This window comes from Muntiacus reevesi, chromosome 1 (assembly GCF_963930625.1).
Source record: "Muntiacus reevesi chromosome 1, mMunRee1.1, whole genome shotgun sequence".
NCBI lineage: Eukaryota > Metazoa > Chordata > Mammalia > Artiodactyla > Cervidae > Muntiacus > Muntiacus reevesi.
This window is the reverse complement of record NC_089249.1, coordinates 174,132,226-174,158,672: the sequence shown is the minus strand read 5'-3', so window position 1 is coordinate 174,158,672 and position 26,447 is coordinate 174,132,226. Positions and strand designations below refer to the sequence as shown.

General features: G+C 48.7%; 1 protein-coding gene across 1 annotated transcript in view; it reads left to right on the top strand.

The window, feature by feature from the left end:
- The window catches only part of IQCA1 (IQ motif containing with AAA domain 1), a 180,070-nt gene extending 154,190 nt beyond the window's left edge, over positions 1–25,880 (top strand). The window contains exons 16-19 of the mRNA XM_065930694.1: positions 2,212–2,298; positions 12,852–13,029; positions 19,607–19,845; positions 25,755–25,880. Of these exons, the coding sequence (XP_065786766.1) occupies positions 2,212–2,298; positions 12,852–13,029; positions 19,607–19,845; positions 25,755–25,880 (630 nt within the window). The remainder of the gene's footprint in view (positions 1–2,211; positions 2,299–12,851; positions 13,030–19,606; positions 19,846–25,754) is intronic.
- Positions 25,881–26,447: the final 567 nt, after the last annotated feature.

The following is a 26,447-nucleotide window of genomic DNA, read 5'->3' as shown; positions in this document are numbered from 1 at the left end:
ACCCAAGCCCCCCACACAGCCCTGGGAGCCCCAGAGCAGGTGACCGTCCTGAGGAAGGAAATCCTTCACAAGTGCATGTTAGAAACACAGGAAGTGTGGAATTCCCCCACTGCTCAGAAAGAGGGAGCAGTTCCTTAGCGTTCACATTCAGTGGAACATTGTGGCCACGTTTTCAAAACAACTTTAGATAAGAGGCTGGAAATAAGACTGCTGCTTTCACAATTACCCCAAGCTAAAAAGATGCCTGTGCTTCCAGTCCATCTACGCAGCTCACCTTGTTAAAAGCAGAGAGAGAAAAGGAAAACGGGGATACTTGGTACTCACATCTGCAATTCCTGTTAAGAACAGCCGGACTGAGAGAACGCAGGCACACAAACCAGAGCTGGGGAGAAGCCGTTGTTTGCCAGCTGGACACAGGAGAGGCCAGTCTGCAGCCTCCAGGAGCACCCAAGTTAGCCCGAGACAGGAGACAACTGTTTATGCGAGAATTGTTTTGCCATTGGTTTCCGTTCTAAAGCTAAGATTTTTTTAGGAGGGATTGCAAAGAATAAAAATTGTGCCTTTGTTATTACACAGTATCCTTTTTCTCAGAAGCTGAAAACCTTTTATGTCCAGTATCTCGTTTTCTTATTTTCTTTGGGGGCTGGAAGTAGAGAAGCTTTTGACTTCAACTCCAAATAGCTTTGAGCAGAACAGCAGTTCCTTGGGGCCTGCCCCCGGGGCACTTGAGTGGGTGCAGTGGGCAGGCCAGCTGGAAAGAAATCGCAGGTTCACATCAGGAGCTGAGGGAATGGATGAACTGATGTGGTTGAAAGAGATTAGGACGGGGGTGGACAGACTTAGGGATGGTTCAGTGTGGCTGGTGAAGCCAGGGAGGGTGCCTGAGGGTCTGGCTCGAGGAAATGAGGGGAACTGAGGATGTGGTAGCCAGCACCCTGGCCTGGCATCCTGCTTCTGCCACCATCTAGCCACCCACCATGGATAGGTCATGTAGCATTTTTGAGCCTCAGTTTCCCCATCTGCAAACAGGGATGGTGATGATGTTACCTGCCCCATAGTGCTGTAATGAATGTGAGTGAGTTATCACAGGTCCCATCCTCTGAGTAGAGGAAGTGCTGGTCGGTGCTGGCCGTGACCTTGCATGTGACAGAGGCCATGTGCGACGCGTGTGGCCCGAGCCTGGCTCACTGGCTATTTTGTACACTTCCCATCAAACTGCCTTGGGTACTGAGATTGAAACTTGGGGTTCCGGATTCCTAAGCTCTGTGGCTCGGGGTCTAAAACATAACGCCGACCAGAGGGTGGTTGGCTGGCACCATTTCCTCTCTGAACATCCTGGCGTGTGTGGGACTGGACACAGCCAGCCCAGGACCAGACCGGCCCCGGAATCAAGCTGGATCCACTTTTGTCTTTGAACCTGCATAATCTGCTTCCCTTGCTAGGTAGGGCCGGGGGGAAAACAGACCCAGCCAGTGTTCCAGTGACTTTTCCATCATTTGTTAAATATCTGTCTTGGTTTAAAACTCACACCTGCTGCCTTAATGATGTTTAAAGACATATAAAAATAGGAGTACATAACACTGTATTCGCTGTGACTGGAGGCGGCTTTTATCTGGCACAATTTTGCACAAAGCACAAATTGTTGCAAAAATACCCGAACTCCGCTATCATGGGGGAGCTTTGAAGAGATTGTTAGGTGTGTGGCAATTATTCACGGGCCCACGGTAAGTCGTAGCGCTGTCACGAAGCCCCGCTCGCCCCGGGAGAGGCCCAGAGTCACCTTCCAGATGAAACCACGGCCATAAAGGCAGCAGGCCCACGGAGACGAACAAACGGCATCACGGGGGCCCTGGTGCTGAAACGGGCTTTTCTCAAAATGAGCAAACTTGAATCAGCGTGGGAGTGGGGCGTAGGCTGCAATTAAACCTCGTGGCCCACTTCCCTTCGTTTGCAGCAGCAAACTACTGGCCCATTTCAGGCCAAAGCGGGTGGACGGTCGGTGTCCTTGGAGCAGGACGTAGGGACCCCCAGGGCACCCTGACCAGCGGCGCCCACATCCTGCCGCGAAGGAAGATGCAGCGCGCGTGCGCAGTGCAGCCTTGCGAGGCGCTGCTGTCCCGGGGGGCCGTCCCCGTCCGTCCTGCTGTTCCCAGGGGGTCAAGAGTGCACCCCAGAGGAAACACGTTTACAACCAACCGTTTCTCCTCACAGGTGGCCCGCAAGCTCCAGCCCTCCGTGGTGTGGATCGGAGACACCGAGAAAACCTTCTACAAAAAAGTGCCCCACGCGGAAAGGAAGGTGAGGGCTTCCCGGTGGATTCTCGGTGGGGCCTTTTCCCTCCTCCCAAGGGGCCCCGTCCCAGGGACCACCTCGATCTCTCAAGAAGGTCTTGCTTCTTCAAGGGAGGAAGGAAACGAGGGGCCAGCGTCCCTCTGCCCTGAGCGCTTGTCTGTATCTGAAAGGATCCAGTGTCTGATTTTTACGAGGCATAATTTAGAAGAAAAAATGAAAGAAAGGATGGAGAAGGGGGGAGGGGAGCCTTAAACCCAAACATAAGATTCACAGTAAGGAACAATCAAGAGAACTCTGCTCGGCCACGGCAAACGGCACACACAGGAGTTATTATTAGGATTTCCTATTGTTCATCATAATAAATAGCCAAAGGCCTGAAATTTATGAACAAAGACGGTGCATAGACCCGCCAAGCGCCCCCACGTTCAGGGTGCCCCCCGGGAGCCCTCTGTCAATTGCTTCCTTCCGCCTTTTCTCTCCTTTCAATGGCTCCCCTCCCCCGCACTTCCCCCCACGCCACCCCCCACAAATCACCAGCAAATTTCCCACAAGTTAAAAAAAAATTTTTGAAGATACACATGATTGTTATTCCACATCAATTTGCACCAAAGCAAATAGTGGTTAACTGTGAATTTCTGATTAAATTCATAAGGATTTTAATCACTTTTGATCCTTATGTATTATACATCATTTTTAGCAGGTAGAGATGATTTGGATAAAGAATGAAAGCTCAATCTTTTCTTCCCCAAATGAGCCTTGATTGCCCTGTCATTTTGGAAACTCTTAAGAGGACTCATTTATTATTTAATCTGGGAAGCTGGTAGGTAGCTCCCTCTGCTGGCGATGTTGCTACATTTTAAAAAAAGTCCACACGCAGTAAAGCAGCTAGACTCCAATAAAAATTGGTTTTTTAAAAATTAATAAAATTGTAAAAGTTCACGTAGATGTAAACTTGAAGGCAGTTGCTACAGTAAATCTCAAGAGAGATGAAAGGCAGTGTTTGGTCCAGGGTGTCACACACTTAATGTCATCGGAATTTCGGTCTCTTTAGTGGGCAAAGGACCTCCCTCTGGGCATCAGCCTGGAGAGTGTGAGAATTCAGGAGAAGTGTGTCCTGGGCCTTCACCTTAGTTGGCTGTGTGTCCCGAGCAAGTAAGCTAACCTCTCCGAGCCTCCACCTCTTTAGCTAGCTAAAGAGTTGCAGAGAGACCAGCCTGAGTTCACGAAGCCCCCCTCAAGCCCTCTGCCAGGATCCCCTCAAGCTGTCCGGTTGTCCCCAGGAGTTACCTCTGCTCCCCTGTGCCCCTGTGTTGAGGGACGATGAGAGGGATGAACAAGCCCATCTGAGAGCCAGAGGGGGACGGCTGGCAGGCTTTGAGGGAGTGCCGACCTCAGGGAATAAATGTGGGTTCAGCAGACCCCCCCCCGGTAAGGGGGGTCACCGTGAAGGGGCCCAGAACCCTCCCTGGCCCTTTGCTTGCTCACCCCGGCACAGGTGTGGTCCGCACAGGTGTGGTCCCTGACTAGCCTCGCTCCTGTAGAAGATGAAGGCCTCTGGTGACACAGTCTTTGTCATCGACAAATCGCACATTTATTCTGTCCACCTCTGCATTAGAAAAGCCTGTCGTCTGTCAGGGGAATTCACTGCACTGGAGACTGAGTCACAGTCTGGGGCAATCCCAGGACGCCTGATGAATACAAGCAGAAGGGACCCCGGGTCCCCAGAAGTCTGCAAGATCAGCTGGGCTGCCTGAGCCAGCCCAGGCACAGACAGAGTTGCCGGGCGGAGGGGGGGGCTGCGGGATGCAGACCCCTCTGGCCCTGCGGGGACCCCGGCTGCAGTGCCCTGGCCAGAGGAGGGCCCAGCGGGCAGAGAACCAGCCCGCGAGCATCTTCCGGCCCAAGTCCTGTACCTGCCCTCTGGGCAGCAGGGTTCCTGCTGCCTCCTGCCTCCGGGGGCCAGCGCCGGCCCGCTCTCCTCTGCTTCCCTCCCTGCCCCCAGGCCACTGACTTCTGTCCTTGCCCAAGTCCCCCAGCCACCAGGACTCAGAGTGGCCATGAGCATTGGACAGTCCCGCTCTGAAGGTGACCACCGAACGCATTCACTGCATCCACAGACGAGAGGCCCTACATGCATCACCTGGCCGCCCAAGGACCCCAGCATCCTAACTACCACTCGGCCCAGCCTCCGTCCAAAGGCTCCCGCCCAAGGCCCTGAGACCTAGAGAAGCATGTCCAGCTGCAGAGAAACCGCCCCCCTGCCACGGCCACAGCCCAGAGCACTCCCGGTGGCAGCCCAGGGCGTTCAAGGGGACTCCAGGAACACCCCTTGGGAAAAGCTCTCACCCACAGTGACTAACTCCACCCTCGATGCATCCACCTCTGCGTCAAGGCCCTTTCGGGGGTACAGTATGGAGGCTGGCCCAGTTCCTAAGGAGTGACGGCCCCTGGTGCAGAGCTTCGGGGCGCAGGGACCCCGCGGACTGCTGCAGCAGACAGCAGAGGCCCCGGGGGCACACAGCGTAGGTCTGGAAGCACTTAGCAGTCCTGGGGAGAAGGAAGGCAGCGTTCCCCCGTTCTGCATGTGCTCAGTCATGTCCCACCCTTGGCGACCCCATGGAAGGCAGCTTGCCAATCTGCTCTGTCCATGGGATTCTCCAGGCAAGATTACTGGAGTGGGTTGCCATTTCCTCCTCCAAGGGATCTTCCTGACCCAGGGAATCGACCCCCCGTCTCTTGCATCTCCTGCGCTGGCAGGCAGATTCTTTAGGAGGCTCTAAGCCAGAGAGGGCGCACCGTTGGTCCCCGGCAGCTCTGGGACTCAGACGCAGGCTCCTTCTCCGCACCTGGATGCAGGTCTGGCGTCAGCACCGGCATCCTGTTCTGCCCTCCGAGCTTCTACTACCCCTGTGTCCGCCCTCCTCAACCCCCGTGCTCCAGACCACATCCTGAAGACTGTGCGTGGGGCCCTCCGGTCACAGAGCCAACGGTGCTGGGCTCCGGAGCCCCCTGGCACCCCAGTTCTCCGCCCCGACGACGTCCTCGATGCTCAGCCCCCCAGGCACCGGGCGGATGCTGGGTCTGCACCCTCCCCTGCCCTCCCCTCCAGGAGGACGGCCGTCCTCTCCACGGTCCTCGGCTGCCCCGTCGGTCTATTGTGAGTGTACAAGACGAAGGCAGTACAGCGTGAGGCAGGACGAGATGCTGCTGCATTTTCTGCTCCATTAGCCTCGTGGCTGCAGCGCGTGGGAGCCCTTCCTGCATCCTAGTCGGGCCTCCACGAGGGCGGGGTTGGGCCTGGCAGCTGCCATGGTTTAGTGAAACTGACTGCAGAAAAGCACACGGGGACTGCCGCATGCACGTCAGACATGAATTTGAAATCGCCGCAACAACAAGGTGGGGCAGGCCTGGCAGGTCCCGCTGTAGGGGCACCGGCCGCAAAAGCTGCCAGGGGTCAGTGGGGATGTTGGCCAGCATGACGCATGAGCATGCGGATCTCATATGTAATGGACACGGCTCTGAACAGGAACAGGGGTGGCCCGGGTGCGGGGGGCTGCTGGCCGAACAGACTCACCTTTCATTTTTATCCCCTCCCGAGGGAACTCACCTTCCACGAAGATGTCACCCTGGAGCCAGCCCAGGATCAACATTTGTTATCCAAGCAGGCTGGTTAAGTTCGTTCAGCCCTGCCATTGACAGGATACAGCAATATCATCTCCTGCTTCAGAACAGGCAGGACCACACCACTGTCACCACGGCAACCAGTTTGCCAGGGATGGGCTCAGACCTTGCAAGTGCATCTCTGCCTCCCGCCTCTCCCCAGAGTGGCAGTCTCCATCCCCACCAGGGTCCTGGATCAGACCTCCTTCCAGTCTTTGAACAGCTTCATGTTACCCCACACCTGCCATAGTTGCCTCCAAAACCTTGCACTATTCTCCATCAAGCTTCTTAAAAGACCAGTCTATTCTCAACCATACCCACTCACTCTTCAACCCACTACTGTCCACTTGATGCTCTCCAGCTCCGTGGAAACCGCTCTCACAAAGTTTTTTGAAACCCATTTTGCCAGTGAGCTCCCATTTATAAAAGTCTGTCCGTTCTTAGCCTCTATCGTCTTGCCTTCTCCTGGTCTTCTCAGGCCCCACCAACACTTTCTTCTTTCTCTCCTCCATGCACTTCTAAACACTCCACTAAATACAGTGACGCTCACTGAGATGCCATCTCAAGCCCATGGACCTTTTTTCCCTGCCCTCCTTGGGCATAGCTCATAACTTAAAGAAGTCACCACTTAGCCAACAGAGGCTGCACTCCATCCCCAATCTGTAGCTCTCCCCTGAGGGTCGGATGCAGACACCTGGCATCAGCCAGAATCATCCATGGGACGCCTCCACCACAATGCTGCCAACACAGCCAGGGCCTGCCCAGCTGTCCTCCTCCATCTCCACCTTCATCACCCTGCTCCTCCCTGGTTTTCCAAAGGGTTATTTTTTTAGTATAACCATGGCTCATATGCAGATGATACTACTCTAATGGCAGAGAGTGAAGAGGAACTAAAGAGCCTTTTGATAAGGGTCCAAGAGGAGAGTGAAAAAGCTGGCTTAAAACTCAGCATTTAAAAAACTTAAGATCATGGCATCCAGTCCCATTACTTCATGGCAAATAGAAGAGGAAAAAGTGGAAACAGTGACAGATTTTATCTTCTTGGTCTCCAAAATCACTGCGGACAGTGACTGCAGCCATGAAATTAAAAAGACACTTGCTCCTTGGAAGGAAAGCTATGACAAACCTAGATAGCATGTTAAAAAGCAGAGACTTCACTTTACCAATCAAGGTCTGTGTAGTCAAAGCTATGATTTTTCTAGTAGTCACGTACAGGTGTGAGAGTTGGACCGTAAAAAAGCCTGAGTACTAAAGAATTGATGCTTTCAAATTGGGGCACTAGAGAAGACTTTTGAGAGTCCTTTGGACAGCAAGGAGATCAAACAAGTCAATCCTAAAGGAAATCTACCCTGAATATTCATTGGAAGGACTGATGCTGATTCTCCAATACTTTGGCCACCTAATGTGAAGAGCTAACTCATTGGAAAAGACCCTGATGGTAGGAAAGATTGAAGGCGGGAAGAGAAAGCGATGACAAAGGATGAGATGGTTGGATGGCATCACCGACTCAATGGACATGAGCTTGAGCAAGCTCCGGGAGATGCCAAAGCACACCTCAGTCTTTAGCACACACAGGGCAACCCAGTGTGTGCAGTCCATAGGGTCTCCAAGAGTCAGACACGACTTAGGGACCGAACAACAGCAATTGCCTGTTATTATGGAGCTCTTTCCTTGAGCTTTTCATTTTTGCACACAGCCTGGCCCCCATGGGAAGGTTGGTAGCACAGTCAAGGCCCAACAGACGTCTCTCCCATCCCAGGCAGCCCAGAGGTGCAGATCTGAGCAACGGCAGGTTTCTGCAAAGGCCTAGGCTCAGGGTTGGGGCGCTGCCCCTTCGAGAGGAGGTTTCTGTCCTGATGCCCATTCCCGGGGTTTTAGGAAGCCTCATTCCCGGTCACCCCTCTCCTGTGCTCTGCCCTCTTTTAAGCTCCGCTGTTGTCCCCAGCCCCCACCCATGCTTCCTGGATGGAGTCCTGCAAAGCCATTGTTCCCTCCTGATGGAGCCTTGTAGGCTCTAGACTCCTGAGTGCAGAAGGAAATGGTCGGAAGCTGCCCGGTGGTCTGGCTTCAGGCCCAGACTGTGGGATTTATTTTGCCGTAAAAATCCCATCTTGTTCTCTCTGTGAGTTACATTACAGAAAGTCTCTTCTCAACTGAATCTAACAACACAGAAAAAGGATTATACAGCATGACCGAGTGGGATTTAGCCCAGGCTTAACATCCAAAAATCAATTAATGTAATACACTACATCATTAAAATAAAGGACAGGAACCACACCATCATCTCAACAGATGCAGGAAAAAAGCACTTGACAAAAGCCAACACCCCTTCATAATTAAAAAAAAAGAAAGAGAAGGAAACTTCCTGAGCCTGATAAAGAGCAACTACAAAAAATTCAGAGCTAACATCATCCTTAACGGTAAAAGACCGGATGTTTTTCCCTTAAGATCGCCTCTTTTCAGTTCAGTTCAGTCGCTCAGTCATGTCTGACTCTCTGTGACTCCATGGACTGCAGCACGCCCGGCTTTTATCCAGCATTATATTGGAGGTTCTCCAGGGCAATCGGGCTTCCCCAATGGCTCAGCGGTAAAAAATCTGCCTGCAGTGCAGAAGATGCAGGAGATGTGGGTTCAATCCCTGGGTCAGGAAGATCCCCTGGAAGAAGAAATGGCAACCCACTCCAGTAATCTTGCCTGGGAAGTCCCGTGGGCGGAGGAGCCTGGGGTCGCAAAGAGTCAGGCACGACTAAAGTAACTGAACAGGAACAGGCCCCAGGGCGGTCAGGGAAGAGCTAAATAAAAAGCATAGTATTGAAAAGGAAGAAATAGAAGTATATTTGCAGATGACATGATCTTGTATATAGAAAACCCAAAGGAATTCACTAAAAGCAGTTTTAAAAACTAATGAAAACATTCAGTGAGAATACAGGGTAGGAAACAAGACCAATATACAAAGTAACTTCCTTCTATGCACTTACTGTGAAAAAATTAGTATTAAGAAAACAATTCCATTTATAATAACATTCAAAAAATAGGAACAGACTTCACAAAAGAAGTGGAAGACTTCTACTCTGAAGACTGCAAATCAAAGTTGCTGAAAAAATAATGAAGACCTAGATAAGTAGGAGGATACATCATGTTCGTGGATTGAAAAACTTAATACTGTTAATATAGCAAGAATCCCCAAATTGATCTACAGATTCAGCACAGTCCCTGTCAGGATTCCAGCTGGGCTATTTGCAAGAAATTGGCAAGCTGATCTTGAAATCCATACGGAAATTCAAGGGACCCAGAACAACCAAAACAGTCTTGGAAAAGAACAGAATTGGAGGACTCTTCCCGGTTTGAAAACTTACCACAAACCTGCAACAATCAGGACAGTGTGATGCTGGCCTCAGGAAAGACCTCTCAGTCAATGGAATAGAACTGAGTCCAGAAATAAACCCTCACATTTACAGTCAATTGATTTTTTTTACAGAGGTGCCCAGACAATTCAATGGAGAAAGAATAGTCTTTTCAGCCAATGCTGCTAGGACCATTGGATTGCCACCTGCAAAAGAATGAGGTTGGACCCCTACCTCACACAGTTAACCAATAATGCCTCATAGACCTAAAAGAGAGAGCTATGCCTATAAAACCCTTAGAAGAAAATAGAGACATGAATCTTCGTGACCTTGCATTAAGCAGTGTCTTGGACATGACATCAAAAGCACAAGCAACAAAAGAAAGCTTAAATGGAACCTCATCAAAGCTAAAAATTTTTTGTTGTAAAAGAAATCATCAAGAAAGTAAAAAGACAACTCAGAATATTGGCAAACCATTTCTCTGACAAAGAATTTGTATCTAGAACATATAAATGATGCTTGCAACTCAACATTACAAAGACAAATAACCCCAATTTTTAAAAGGGCAAAAGATCTGAATATACATTTTTCCAAACAAAGTATACAAATGGCTAATATCATTAGCCCCCAGGGATATACAAGTTAAAATCACAACACAATACCACTTTACACCCATGAGGATAGCTAAATGAAAGGAAAAAAATTAAGGAAAACAATCACAAGTGTTGGCAAGAGTCTGAAGAAACTTAAATCTTCTGCTCTCTGCTAGGATTGTAAAATGGTGCAAATACTTTGAAAAAGAGTCTGGCATTTCTTTAAAAGGTTAAATGTAAAAGTAACCATATGGCCTAGCAATTCAAAATGAAAACATTAGCGCATACAAAATCCTATACACAAATGTTGATCGTGGCACAATTCAGAAGAGCCAAAAAGGAGAAATAACCCAAAAGTCCATCAACTGATGAGTGGATAAAGTGTGGCATAACCATACAGTGAATATCATTCAGCAATTGAAATACTAAAGCATACCACAACATCGGTGAACCTCAAAAATGGCATGCTAAGTGAAAGAAACCAGACACACACACACACACACACATTTGAATGATTCTATTTATGAAATATCCAGAATATGCAAATCCAGAGAGAGAAAGTAGAATAGTGATTGCCTAGGATTGGAGAAGGAATTTGGGGGAAAGTGGGCAGTGACTACTAATGGGTGAGATCTTTTGGAAGCAAATACGAAAATGTTCTAAAATTAATTGTGGTGATGGTTACACAACTCTGTGAATATACTAAAAACCACTCAGACATTTTCTTTTTTTACTATTTTAATTTAATCGGAAGCATGTGTTTTAAATAGGTGGATTATACGGCATATGAATTCCATCAATAAAGCTGATCTATATCTTATCAAACCAGTCAATGCTAAATGAAATCAACCCTGAATGTTCATTAGAAGGACAGATGTTGAAGCTGAAGTTCCAATACTTTGACCACCTGATGCAAAGAGCTGACTTGTTGGAAAAGACCTGATGCTGGGAAAGATTGCGAGCAGGAGGAGAAGGGGGTAACAGGACGAGATGGTTGGCTGGCATCACAGACTCAGTGGACATGAGTTTGAGTAAGCTCCGGGAGATGGTGAAGGACAGTGAAGCCTGGCGTGCTGCAGTCCATGGTGTCGCAAGGAGAAGGACACGACTGAGCGACTGAAAAACAAGATACCACAATAATGATATAAATATAATAACATATAATAGTAATAGATCTTTTAAGTCTCCTTTGCAGCTCTCAATTGCTGTAGGCCCTACACAGGAAGGGAATTGGAGGGGTCAGCAGAGAGCAAGACCCCCGGCACATCCCCCGGAGAGACAGGGCCCCCCAGAGTAGGGTGGGGAGCAAGGTTCTGGAGTCACCACCTCCGTGCTGGCAGCTGGGGTCCTGCTCATGAACTCTGAGTAGACCTCCAGACCGCCTGATGCCTCAGGCCAGCATCTCCTGGGTGAGGGTGAGAACAAGTCCCTCTAATGGGGTGCCTGTGAGGGTCAGGTGAGAGAGTGCACGCCAGGCCCTGAGCAGGGCCCTGGAGCCCTGCAGTCGGTGCCCCCGGTGCTGTGCATGCAGGCTGGGCATAGGTGATGAGCAAGGCAGACGGGCACAGAAGTACAGCTGCCCTGGCCTAGGGTCAAGGCAAGCCCCAACCCAGGGTGCCCCGGGAGCCGACGTTCCTGCAGCTCCCCGCTGGTCTTTGCTCCTGAGGGCCCCGCGGCGGGGGTAGTGCTTCTTCTCAGCCTCTCATGGTCTTTTCCCTGTGCCCCGTGAAACCGGGCCCTTCCACAGGTCAGATGGGGGAAGGAAGGACGCACTCAGCCCTGGGGCCCCTGCTTGGCCAACAGCCCTGCCCCTCCCCTCCCCCCGCTGGCACCCACCCCGCGGGCTGCATGCCAACCCCCACCCTCCGGCCCTCTGCCCAGCAGGCTGGCCGTCCCCCAACACACAGTGGCCTTGTCCCCAAGGCCCTGCAAGCCATACACAGCTCTGGCGCCCCCCCCCCCTCGGCCTCCAGTGCCTTCCTCTGTTCGCTTTTGTTCCCGAGGATGGGATTTATCACACGCTCCCTCCCTTCCCTAGGCGCCCCCAGCCCCATCCTGCAGATGGGCGGGCAGGGCTGTCTCTCAGCCCGAGGGTGCAGGACTCACGGGGCAAACATCAGGTGGCCTCAGCTCTGTAGAGGAGCTCACAGGTGCCGGGGCGTTTCCAGGAAACCCCAGCCTAGGTGAGATCTTTAACTCTGTGTCTGAGTTGCCCCTGAGCCAAAGGGGAGCGGAAGAGGCTCAGATTATGCCCGGGCATCTCCGTGGAGGCTCCCCACCACCCCTCACCGCTTCCTCTCCTCTTGCTGCCTTGGTTGAAGGCCCGTGTGTTGCCATGGCAACGTGGCCAAATCTGCTCACCACCACCCCAGGCCGGAAGTCCTCCTCCCTCCAGTGCCTCCCATCTTGCTCGTGACCCTCAGTGAGTGCGGAGGCTATACTGAAATAAGACAGCTTCAGACTACATCCAGACTGCTTCAGAGAGAAGTGGTGTCACACCATGTGTCATGGGGTGTTTTCAGACCTGAGATCCGGGACCTCGGATCCTCATTGTCACGGCTATCAACAAAGGAAGTCTTGAGTTCACCTGCAAAACAGCTCGGAGGAACGCACCAGAACCCATTGTCAACCCCAGGCAGCTTCCTTCCGCTTGGAAATCGGCCCCGTTTCCCATGCTTAGGGCTAAGATGCTAGAACGTTCGGTCAGGTGCTTCCCTCCTTCCCCCTGTCCAAATCTGAACACCGGATTTGAGGAAAGGAAGGGCCAGCAATTCAGACCACGCCAACCAGGAACTACGTCCCGAGACCTGGCCCAAGGACACACTCTAGGAAGGTATGTCCAGCAGGCCTGAAATCACACTAGTAAGGGCATCCCACAGTGCATCCGAGGCTGGATTTTCTTTAGCTCTTAACTCTTTTTTCTATATGTGGGCTCATTTCTTTTCCTCTCTGTTTCTCCCAGATGGAACCTAAGCGTCTGAAAAAGCAGCTTCCCAAAATGCTGAAACTCCTGAAACCAGATGACAGGATTCTGATTGTGGGGACCACAAAGCGACCTTTTGATGCGGAACTTCAATCTTTCTGCAAAGTTTACCAAAAAATTATTTTGGTTCCCAGACCAGACTACGCTTCCAGATATGGCGAGTACCCCCTCATCCCTTCCCGTGTGCAGCCAGCGAGGTTGGGCCATCCGCGATGGCCACGCTGCAGTGAGGGGCCGGGAGGGTAGCCTTCGTCCCCAGGAGCATCAGAAGGGGGCGTGAGGCCCAGTGTGCCGGGGTCGGCTGGACTCTGAGCTACAAATGCAAATACCAGGTCAGAGGAGCAAAGTGTACACCTCTGTCCTGTTGTTAAAATGATCATTCTTCCCTGGACGGAAAGAAACTGGACAGGGGTTACTGTTTTGAGCCTGGAAGGACACAGAAGCCTCGAGGGTGTGAATTGTTCTTCCGACAGGTCGATTCGGGTCCCTCGTTTTGTCCCTGTGGTGGTGCTGCCTTTCTCATCCGGTAGCATTTCTTTTTACGAGGTTGATTTTTTTTTCCCCCAATCTTAAAATATTAGTTCAGGAGAACATTGATTGACTTAAATGCTAAATACAAGAGCTTACTTTTTTCCATTTTTTTATTCTTGAACAGACAGATTCAAAATCCACGTTTTTGGAAACCTATTATTAACAGGGAACCGTACCAACAAGGGACCCTGGGAGACAGGGCACTGAAATGGGGAAGTACCATGAGATTTGGGCTCTGGGCAGACCTGGGTCTGATCCCAGCATGGCCCCTGGATCACTGGTGACCTTGACAAATGGGCTTACCTCCTGAGCCTCCCAGCTCTCTCACCTGTAACATAGGAGAACTGTGGAGTTCGCAGGGCAGTGGTGACCCTTATGTGAGATGGCTGGAATGCCCAGCACCATCCCAGCCCCCCAAGAGCACGGGTGGTGGTGGAGGAGAAGCGGGGATAAGATGCTGATGGTGGTCATGGAGGAGGAGGATTTCCACGGCTGGGTGGTAGGTGGCTCGGGAGCCGACAGTGGTGATGATGGGGTCTCCACATACCCTGCCGTGTGACAGACCTCCCCAGGGGCTGGAAACAACAACATGTGCCTCTGGTGGTTCTGAGGAGCCACTGGGTTCCGCAGTTCCCTCCCCCCGAGGCGTTTCATGACAGCGACTGGAGCTTCAGTCGTCTGAAGCCTGGATAGGCCTGGACATCCGAGACCATTCCCTCTGTAATTGGATCAGCTGGAAGCTCAGCTGGGCCTGGGGGACTAGCTCTCCATTCCCCATGGCCTTCTGCACAGCACCCGGGTCCCCGAAAGCGCATGCTGAGAGCACACGTTTCAAGAGATTCAGGCGGAAGCTGGAAGGATTCTTGTGACCCAGCCTCAGAAGTCACACAGGGTCATCTTCACCACCCTCTACTGGTCAAGAGAAAGTCCCAGGGGCAGCCCAAGGTCAAGGACAGTGGACGACAGAGCCTGTGGAGGCCAAAGGGCAGCTCCTTGAGGGGTCATCTTGGCCAGTTGTGGTGGTGGTGGTGGTGGTGATAGATCTGGTTTAAAGATGGTGATGATGGTGATGGTGTCAGAAATTGTGGTGATGGTGACTGCAGTCTGAGGTTGGTGGTCGTGACTGCAGCCTGGGGGTGAGGGAGGTGCTGGCGGTCACGGTGGTGCTGGCAACAGAGGAGTTGGAGGTAGCAGTGGTACAGCAGCAATGGTTAGCACTGATGATAGTAATAAAATCTACCAGGTCAGACTTGGTTTCTGTTAATCCTTCACAACAGCATCACCAAAACAGGATATATGGTCCTTTCTGGTTGTTCTTCAGCTCCTGGCTAATGTGATTTGCTGAAAGAACAGCCCTTTATTCCCCATACATGAAAATCTCTTATTAGCCACTGGGTTTGCAACATGCACTCATTTCTGTCTCCATAAACTGTGGTCCTGACTTCATAAGTCAGTGTTATACACAAAGCCCTGGAAGACTTTGGATGCAGTTACTTCTCCATCACCTTGGGGCTTCTCTGTCTTCTGGGGCCTGCAAGCCCTCCACTGGATCCTCTGCAGCCAACCAGCATCAAAGGGAGAAAAAGATTTTGTAAATGATCTCTCAGGGGATTTTAGGCACCAGACCCAGATGGGGCCCACAGCACTTCTACCCACGTTGGCCAGAATGACTTACGTGATCTCAGGTTCGAGGGGACAGGGCTGTGTAGTTTAGCCCAGGAGATGGGTGGGCACCAGCATGCTCTGCCCACCATGAGTCACTACAGAGGACTCCTTGCTTCCAGCTTCATCGGAGCTTCCTCAGCTCGTTAGCATCTCTCTCTCTCTCTCTCTCTCTTTCTCTCTCTCTCTGCATTGTATATATTTTTTAAGCTATCTTAATGGAATAGAGTAGTGTATTATTAATTTTCAGGAGCTAGAACGTTATTCTTAACTTTGGATTCAGTAGTTTCCACTGTTTGACAAAACCAGAGGCCCTTAAAAATGGAGCTATTGATGTCTAACGAGGACAATTGTGTTCTTTTGATGAAGCACCAGGCCTCCCTGGGGACTCAGATCACGTGACAGGGTCCAGCCTGAACACCCTCCCACAGCCATGTGGGAGAGGAGGAGAAAACATCCCTTCACCTGTGAGCAGATGATGAACCCGCCGCGGCAGCTGTCTTGGGCTCGGGGCTCTGTCTGCTCACCCACGTGCATCTCACATGTGTCTTTGCTGGTGGGTGATTTGTGGAGGCCGCCATTCTTGCCAACATCATAAACGCCGCCTGCTTCCTCCAGTGACCTTGGAGTTACCATAGCCACACTGACTGGGACATCTATCTTAAAGAAAGACTATTCCTGTCTTTGCAGTGATCAAAATGGTCTCTTACAGCCCGTAAAGCCTGGCCTGCAAATTCATAACTTGGGCCCTTGCTTGTCCATCTGTTTGCAGGCAGCAGAGCGCTGAAGGTGTGTGCAACAATCACCATCCAACTTCTCAAGTTCCTCCAGGCGGGGAGGGGACAGGTGACGGGGCTGAGAAGCTAAGGGTAGATCAGCCGGAGGAAGCATGGTCCTTAAGGTTTACCAAATATAATTCAATATCTACCTCCTTTCCCCAAATCAAGCTGTTTCCTTCAAAACGTCTCTGCAAAGAAAACCCACCCCTCGGTTGATGGATGCCGTGTCTAGTCCCTGGAAATCCCTTTGGGCTTCCATCTCTCCACGTTCCTAATGCTCTACCTCCTGCCTCTCTTCCCTGGGGTCTGTTCCACTAATAACCCAATTCATCACAGGCTCCCCACCCTGGACCCAGTGTCTGCTCGGAGGAGTCCAGCTCGGGTCTTTTGATTTTTCTGGAATTCTAGACTGCAGAGGCCAGAAGCTCATCCAAATCGTATTATTCACCCCCGTGTGCTTGTGCAAGACCCCAGATGAAACTGAACTTTAAGAGGTGGTGTTCTCTCAGCAGTCAGGGTGGAATCAGTTTGGAATGGCAAAAGCAGAGCTGTTGCCGTTCAGTCGCTCAGCTGTGTCCGACTCCTTTCGGCCCCAGGGACTGCAGCACGCCAGGCCTTCCTGTCCATCACCAACTCCTGGAGCTTACTCACACTCATGTTCGTTGAGTCAGTGATGCCATCCAACCATCTCATCCTCCGTCATCCCCTTCTCCTCCTGCCATCGTTCTTTCCCAGCATCAGCGTCTTTTCCAATGAGTCAGTTCTTCGCAGGGGACCCAAAGCCAGATTCCTTTCCGTCTACAGAAGGGGAAGGGGATGTAGACCAGCCTGAAGAACTGAGAAGCCCTCTGCATGCACGAGAAGAAAATGAAATACAGCACCGGGTGCAGAGAGCCCCTTGTCTGCCCTCCGCCCTTGGGACTGAAGCTGTTCTGGGTCCCAGTCTGGGGTGTTTTCTGGCTCCTCAGCTTTAGGGGTTTTCACCTGTGCCATAAGATGTGTTCCATTCTCAGCTTCCAAGTCACCACTCAGACCTGTTTGCACAGGTTTTAGATGCTATGAATGTGGACAAGAGACAGACTAGATCCCAAGGGGCGGTGTGGTCTGGTGGTGGTTGTTGCTGTGTGTTTTTACCACGGGTTGTGTTTTCTGATCTGTGGCAGTTGTATTTAGATAAGGGTAATCATTCCCTGCTCCAGGGTCTTTACACAAATATGCTTAGCAATACTCTGTAGTTTATTTCGTGTTAGCTTTTTTATCAGTCATTGCTGTTTTAGTGAGCCTTAGCAAACTTTGGTCCAAAATGCAGTGTTGCTGCTCTTCAGGCGCTCAGTCGTGTCAGGCTCTGCAACCCCGTGGACGGTAGCCCTCCAGCCCCCTCTGTCCATGGGATTCTCCAGGCAGGAGTCCTGGAGTGGATTGCCATCTCCTTCTCCAGACGGTCTTCTCCACCCAGGGATTAAACACAAGTCTCCTGCATTGGCATGTGGGTTCTTTACCACTGAGCCCCCTGGGAAGCCCCACAAAATGGAATGACTAATAGTAATTACAGAAATAGCAGTAATAAAGCCAAAGAAAACAGAACGCCCGCGGTGTATCAGAACGGTTTCTTCCAACTGCTTTCTATACTTCTTGTCCTTATTTCTCGCAGGAGCCTAAGGATTAAATCTTTCTACTCCTATTACACCTTAAGATGGCTTCAGGTTTAAATAAATCCCCCAAGGAAGTGGCAGCGTAGATGCAGGGGGTAGATGTTGCTTTAGGTCAGATTGGGGGCCCTTATAGCCCTCGCAGGCTTCACTGTGGCCCTCAAGCCTCGAAGGCTAACCTCCCACAGCTAGAAGACACCACAGGTCCCGTGGTAACATACCCCCCTTCCCAGCAACTCAGCTCACCTTGGAGCCAAGGATTCCCCCACCAAGGAGGACAGAGAAATAACTTGGGGCCCCAAAACCAGACTCTCTTGTGTGGGTCCTAGTTATGTCCCTAGTCATTCTATTCCTTGACAGTCATTGGACCTGGTATTTTGGAGTCAGTGTGTTTGGATGATATAGTCGTTCCACACACCTGACAGTGCTCAGATCATGCAGCAATCTTCATTTATAAAAGACTGTCTGTGACCTTCCTCAAAGAAGGTCGAAACTCTTTAGAGACATTTAGCCCAACCTTCGCCGTGCCAGGGCTGGCTCTGAGATGGACAGCCTTGTCCCCGCCGAGTCCCTTCCTCACTGTCTGGACACATCACAGTTCAGTTCAGTTCAGTTCAGTTCAGTCACTCAGTCGTGTCCAACTCTTTGTGACCCCATGGACTGCAGCACCCCACGCTTCCCTGTCCATCACCAACTCCCGTGGCTTGCTCAAACCCATGTCCATTGAGTCGGTGATGCCATCCAGCCATCTCATCCTCTGTCGTCCCCTTCTCCCCACCCCCCCACCCCCGCCGCCTTCAATCTTTCCCAGCATCAGGTTCTTTTCCAAGGAGTCAGTTCTTCACATCAGGTGGCCAAAGTATTGGAGTTTCAGCGTCAGCATCAGTCCCTCCAGTGAACACCCAGGACTGATCTCCTTTAGGAGGGACTGGTTGGATCTCCTTGCAGTCCAAGGGACTCTCAAGAGTCTTCTCCAACACCACAGTTCAAAAGCACCAATTCTTGAGCACTCAGCTTTCTGTATAGCCCAACTCTCACATCCACACATGACCACCGGAAAAACACATCCCAGCAGGTCTCAGTTTATTTCCATAGAACCTCTCTTACAGAATGAACACAGTGTTTGAAGTGTTATGGCTCGAATGCTGTGTGGGAGACCATCCTGTCTCTAAGGTTAAGAAGTACCAGGGATCATTTCTTAATTTGTCACACGGCATCCCCATGTGTCATAAATAAAATGTCATAAGTAAAACCTCCCTGTTACCCAAGGTCCCACCGACCCGGCAGCCACAGGGCATCATCCAGTAGATCTGTTCATCTGTGCGTGTTTGCCGTTGTTGGGGGCAGAGAGTATACGTCTGTTCACAGGACATGTTCTGCAGTGTCGTATGCCTAACAAAACCAAGCCCTGCAAGGTTGATGGAAATCGGACTGCGTTGCAATTCCACACGTATAAATCACATACGGAATGACCTTTGTAACTCAAACAAGTCAAGCTCCTACTTAACCGAATGCCGTAAATTTCCAGTTTTGGAAGAAATTTTGAACATCTTCGAAGGCTCCACCCTAAATCTCTACTGACCTTTTTTAAAGATTTATAATTGGAGTGTAATTGCTTTACATGGTTGTGTTACTTTCTGCTGTACGGAGTGACCGCTAAATATATACATATATCCCCTCCCTCTTGGACCTCCCTCCCCACCCCACCCCCCTACGTCATCACAGAGCCCCGAGCAGAGTTCGCTGCTTCCTGCTTGCGATCTGTTGTGTTAATACACATGATGGTATATCATGTGTATTAGTCACTGGAAGGAGTTGTATATAGTCACTGGAAGGAGAGGCATACTGTCCCTTTTTAAATTTTTTCTTGTCAATTCACAAGGGAGTCAGGGATCTGTAGAACTCAGGGCCATCAATGTGCATGCCTTGTGGGTGAAAAATCCCTCAAGGCAGAGTGTTTGGTTCTTTGGCCCCACGCTCACACGAATTGGAGCAGACGCCCTGTGCTCTCCTTTCTCGGTGAGAGGCAGGTTTGTCCCGGGGACTGGATTAGCGCTGTTTTCTCTCTGCTGACTCTCATTCTCTGTCTTTGCCATCATCTTGGACACAACAGTTCTGTGGAAGGAGATCATTCAGCGACACGGCGGTGTCATCACAGACACCCTGAGTGTCAGTTGCCTGGCGAAAATCACTGATGGCTTCACGCAGGGACACATTGTCCGAGTGGTGAAGGAGGTGCTCACGGAGCGGAGAATCCGCCAGCAGCCCAACAAGCCGCTCACCGCGCTCGAGTTCATCGCCTCTCTCACCAGCATGAATCCCGTCTACCAGGAGGAAGAGGACAGCTTTAAGGTAAATGCAGCACCTGTCTCATCAACAAAGGCTTGTCACACGCAACACCTCCTCCCTCCTCCATTCATGCATTTGGATTCTGCCATATCCAGTGAAATTTGGAAATGTGAAATTTGGGGTCCACAGTATCTTCTGGCCTTAGCAATAAAGTATGTGTCTTCTAAATCTTAGGAAAATTTTGATCCATTACCTTGTAAGTGAAAGTGAAAGTCACTCAGTCGTGTCGACTTTTTGTGACGCCGTGGACTATACAGTCCATGGAATTCTCCAGGCCAGAATACTGGAGTGGGTAGCCTTTCCCTGCTCCAGGGGATCTTCCCAACCCAGGGACTGAACCCAGGTCTTCCGCATTGCAGGCGGATTCTTTACCAGCTGAGCCACAAGGGAACCTTATAAGAGAACAGTCAAATTGCAGGATTGAGTAGCAGCTTCAAAACTATTGGATTTGCATACACACACACCCTGTTCTCATTGGTTTTTACTTTCACAATTCACATAATGGAAACAGGCTTTGCCTGGAGAAAACCATTCCCTAAACAGTGTACTTCTGGCCAATGCTGGTTTGTCTCATATGTGCCCAGGTTCACTTGTAAGAGGAAATCACGAGAAATTTCAGCTGAATTTAGTTTTCTAATTTTTGAACACATTCTGAGATGTTCACAGAATTGTTTTCTTCCAGATCCCTCTGCTATAGGAGGAAAAGAACTAGCCAAGACTGATGTACCTTCTCCAAGCACTGTCAGAATTAGCACCCTCACCCCCCAAGGCCCAGGGCAGCAGGCAACCCTCCAAAGCCTTTAAATAACAATGAGTACTGAACCCAGGTTCTCTTTCTGGACCTGAAGGTAGTTTTCTTGGCCAGCTAGGATTAAAAAGAAGGAAAACTGTATCCATGAAATTATATCTACCACCATCTTGGCCATTCAGTCACCAGAAAGAGAGTTGGAATTTTCGTTCAAGCCTCTCCTTTCTCATAGCCTGCTTGGGATTAGGAAAATTCCCTCTACAATGTGTCACCTTTCCACCAACTCTAGGAACTGCTCCCCTTCTGCTTTGCCACTGATGGGTTAATGAAGATGGAAAATATTCACCACACTGATTTCAAAAATAACAGTCTACACAAGAGTTGACAGACTTTTTCCTTAAAGGGCCAGATAGTAAATGCTTTAGGCTTCAAAAACTACACGGTCTCTGTCACAACTATTTAACTCCTCATCCTGCCTCAAAAATGTCCAGACACAGTAAATAAATGAATGGGTGTGGCCGGGTGCCAATGACACTTTATTTGCAAAAACAGACAACAGACCAGCTTTGGCCCATCAGCCATAGTTTCCTGATCCTTGCTCTGGAAAAGTCAGAATAAATATTTCCAACTCCAAGTTGAAGTTTTTGCTAAGCGTCTGAATTATACTCATTAACTATTTAAACCTTGTTAGTGTTGATTGCAAATATTAATCCTCTTCAAGTGATATATTCTTGTTAGAAATTCCCAGGTTATTTCTTCTTTGTAAATTGATAATGTTCCTCCCTATTTTGAGGAACTAGGTTTAGGTGTTTTCTCTTAGTTGGGTTTTTCACTGTCTGAAATAATCTCTGGAAGCTTTCTACCTGTTACAGGTACTTGAGATCCAGTGACTAGAATCCATCATATTAATCAAAAGAAGGAAATGCTGCCATTTTATAACCTGGGGTGAGAATGCATATGTTTCTTGCATATGCTTCTCATACTCGTTTTTGTTGGGGGTTTTTTAACTTCAGACTTTTGTATTTTGTGTTGGGGTATAGCCAGTTAACAATGTTGTGATAGTTTCAGGTGGACAGCGAAGAGACCAGCCATGCAAATACATGGATCTTTTCTCCCCCAAGCTCCCTTCCCATCCAGGCTGCCACAGAACACTGAGCATAGTTCCATCACGTTCGTTTTTCAAAGGAACTAAATTATTTTACCACCACCATCACTAACCCACCCCCCCCCATCCATTTCCACTTCCTGTCTTTTCTCCAGGATTCGCACAACACCTGGCCCCACCTAGATGTTCAGTTAATTTGTTTAGCGGCACATGGATTGAGCAGATGGCTAGAAGGAATGACACTGTCACTCTTCCGATAATGAGATTCTGTGACTGTAGATGCTGGTAACCAGGTCCATCACTGTTACCCTGAGAAGTTTCACCAAACTCTGCCGCTGATGGTGTGTCAGACTGAGGTCTTTCTTGTAGGTTCTCCAGACATATGTACCTGCTCCATGGACGTGATGGAGAACATACTGAATGATAAGAATGTGATAGTCATAAGAGTGTTAGTTAACACTGTTGTGACTATTAGCCAGGCACCCTGTGAATTCAGACCTCACCATTGCTCTATTTTGCAGATGAAGACACTGGGTTATAGTCAGTTTCAAAGAGGTCTACACCCGAGTCCCTGGAACCTGGGCATTTGTCAGATTACATGGCAAAGGGGAATTCAGGTTTCAGACGGAGTAAGGTTGCTAATCAGCTGACCTGAAGACAGATCATCCCGAATTGTCCTCGTGAGTCCAGTGTAATCTTAAAAATTAGAAGAGGGCATCAGAAGAGAAACAGAAAGAAGGCCCCCTGAGGAGTCACTGGACCTCCAGGTAGCCCAACACTGCCGCCCAAAAGTGGAGATGAGGCCACCAGCCAGGAGAGCAGGTGGCCTCTGGAAGCTGCAGGAGACAAGGGGACGGATTCTCCCCTGGAGCTCCAGAAAGGAATACAGCCTGCAGACACCTTGATTTTAGCCCCATGAGACCCATTTTGGACTTCTGACCTACAAAACTGTAAGATATTAAGTGCTTTGTTTTAAGCCACTAAGTGTGTGCTACAGCAGCTAAAATAAAACAAAACCAGGGAAAAAAACCACAAGAGGCAAAATGGCTTGTTCCAGGTGACACAGCTTAAAAGGAGCAGAGTCGCAGTTGAAACGTTACTCCGAAGCCAGTGCTATTGAACACAGTCCATCCCGTGTCTCAGTAAATCAGAAGTCTGCCACCTTAAGTACTTGGCCGCCTCACCTTGCGTTGAAAGGTAAGCCAAAGCTAAAAGAAGAATGACAAAACCCCCAAGTGCCAGAAACAAAGATAAATCCCAAACACAGGGACAGCCAGATGCCTGGCATGCAGCATAGAGAGAAATAGGAATAGAAATCAAAATGGGTTAGGAGTCGTGGAAGATACAATGACAAATCTGATGTCTCTATGACTAGATCTTTGACATCCCAATATCACCAAGGAGCATCCTATAAGACTTCTAAACATCCTATAAGACTTGGTTCTGAATGTGGGTTTAGGGAACCACATGGAAGCAACTTCAGTACTGCTCAGGAGCAGAGACATAATGAGAGAAAGAGAGAGAGGCCAAGACAAATCTGAAAATCAAAATTCCACAACATTTCAGAAAACCTAGTGCTGAGTACAGTCTTCAAACAAATATGATCAAAAGACAATAGTTTAAACAAAAGTCTAATTACGTTAGATTTTAATCCATTATGTTAGATTATATTAATATAATTATATTAGATTAATATAATGAAACTGTAGCTTCCATTAGAGAAACATACAAAGTTTTGAAACAGAGACGGGCAGAAATGGAGTGAAAACAGATAATTATTTAAAAAAAACACAGGAAACTTAGAAATGAAAAATATAGTCACTAACATAGAAAGTCAGAAAACAAGAGAGATGTGAACTCTAGACTAGAGATGGTCAAAGAACAGATTAATGGAATGGAGGATGGTCCTAGGGATCTCCCTCAGAAGGCAGCACGGAAAAATAAACAGATAAAACCTATAAAGGACAAGTGAGAGCCTTTGAAAACATTGGCACCCAACTAATAGTTTTGCAAGAAGAGAGGAAATACCAGAGGAATGATTATTTGAAGAAATGCTTGCTAAGAGCTTTCTTAAGTTAAAGACATGCATTCTTAGACTAAAAACAAATTGCACATGCCCAGCCGAATAAGTAAAACAGATCTACATCTACATGCATTATTGTCCAACTGAGAACAAAATGACAGGCCAGTCTCATGATACCAGATTACCTGCAGAGAAGCAATGGGGGAATCAGATGTCTCCTTGGCAACGATTAATGCCAGAAGAAAGTGGAAGCCTATCTTCAAAGTGCTGAGGAAAAAAACCGGCTGCCTAAAATCTATATCCAGCAAAACTAGCATCCAGGGGATTCCCAGGAAGCATAGGGGTAAAGAATTTTCCTGGCAATGCAGGAGACGCAAGAGACACAGATTCAATCCCTGGGTCGGGAAGATCTGCTAGAGGAGGAAATGGCAACCCACTCCAGTATTCTTGTCTGGAGAATCCCGTGGACAGAGAAGCCTGACGGGCTACAGCCCGTGAGGTCACAAAGAGACATGACTGAGCGCACAGCACACATACATACCTACAAACTAGCATCCAAGAGATGGGAGAAAATACAGACATTTTAAGAGAAAAACAAAGACTGAGATAGTGTCCTACTCACACCCCTTCAGAGCACGGCTTGGAAATATCAGATAAAATTGAAAAGACTCATGACCTACCTACAACCCCAGGAATTCTTTTTCTGGGTATATGCCCCAGAGAAGCTTTCTAATATAAGCTTTCTCATATATGTTAAACTTGTGAATTTCAACACCATTCATAATGACAAACAATTGAAAATCACCTATAAGTCCATCAATAGGAGAATTGATAAATAATGTTTATTATAGTCATTTAAGGGCTTCCCGATGGCTCACTGGATAAAGAATCCACCTGCAGTGCACGAGACACAGGTTCAATCGCTGGTTCAGAAAGATCCCCTGGAGGAGGAAATGGCTTTCTCCTTGGAAGAAAAGCTATATTAGCCTAGACAGCATATTAAAAAGCAGAGACATTACTTTGCTGACAAAGGTCCGTCTAGTCAAAGCTATAGTTTTTCCAGCAGTCATGTATGGATTTGAGAGTTGTACCGTAAAGAAAGCTGAAGAATTGATGCTTTTGAACTGTGGTGGTGTAGAAGACTCTTGAGAGTCCCTTGGACTGCAAGGAGATCCAACCAGTCCATCCTAAAGGAGATCAGTCCTGAACATTCATTGGAAGGACTGATGCTGAAGTTGAAACTCTAATACTTTGGCTACCTGATGTGAAGAACTGACTCCTTGGAAAAGAACCTGATGCTGGGAAAGATTGAAGGCAGGAGGAGAAGGGGATGACAGAGGATGAGATGGTTGGATGGCATCACTGACTTGATGGACATGAGTTTGAGCAAGCTCTGGGAGTTGGTGATGGACATGGACTCCTGTCGTGCTGCAGTCCATGGGGTCACAAAGAGTGGGACACAGCTGAGCAACTAAGCATAAGCACAAACAATAGTCATTTAGTGAAATATGACTACAGAGTTTGTAAGCCAAAGTGTTTCTCAGATTTCAAACAAAAGTGAAGGTTGAGAAAAATGTCATTACAGAGCCAGTTGTGATTATTGAGTGCTTTTTGGATATTTTGGCTCCAGTGTTTCTGTCATGGTTTCAACAGTCTCCCTCAGAGTGTTTGAAGCCCTCCCAAGATTCATAGTTGGGTCATCAGTCCAGCTGAAGGTCTTGTCTGAACCACAGGGAGCTACTCACATTACCAAGAAAACCTTGGTAACTTGGGATTAGAGCAAGACCCCCAGGAAGTCAAGTGACTTAGCGGGAAGGGCTCTTGGTTTGACCTGGCGAGTGGTCTCTCTGTTACTCTTTAAGGTGAAAGTTTCAAATAGTGTAGAAATATGCAAAACCCGCTAAGAAAGAACATACCTTAAATGCCCAGTGTTTAAAGGCTGCTTGCCCCTTTCGGCAAGCTTTTCTTTATTTTTAAGGGCATACCAGTGAATTCATGTCATTTTGATGTTTTCCTAAACATCTGTTTGATTTCAGAACTGGTACGCCAAGACCCCCATGGGTAGAAAGCGAGCCGTGGCATTAACAGGAGGTAACAAAGGAAATGAAAAGGACAAAGGAAAAAAGGAGAAGAAAGGGAGAAAGGAGAAAAAGAAAAAGTAATGCCTTTCAGAGGAGCCGGGGATGCAGGTGTCCCTGACGTGACAGAGGAGACTGACCATCTGAAGACCCGCACTGGCACCCCACGCCCTTCAGCCCACTCAGGTCCTCAGAGGTTGACCACCAAGTTAGCTGTCCATGACAACTGTTTCTACAGCTTGTAACTCTTTCTTAGCCTATGTAAAGTTTGCATATAATCCAAACTCACTCTTCACATACTCCACAATCTTTCCAAGTTGGACACTTCATCTCATCAGTACCAGTTGCCAGATTTAAATGTTGGTAGTTAGAAAATATTCTAATTTGACAACTAGTTAAGTTCAGTCTGTCATTGATACTGCTAGGTTTTTATTAACTCATGTATACTGTATATTATCTTGCACATATTTTAATAAATTAATTCTTTGCTCTATTCATATCATTTAAATAATGGAATAAAAACTGTTTTTCTTGAACTGACCCAGTAATTTGGTTGCTAAAACTAAAAAAGGGTTTTTCAATTAATGATTTCAATCTTCTGACTTCATGAGGAGGCTAAGACCCAGGGTCACAGAGCTAGTATTTAGAACA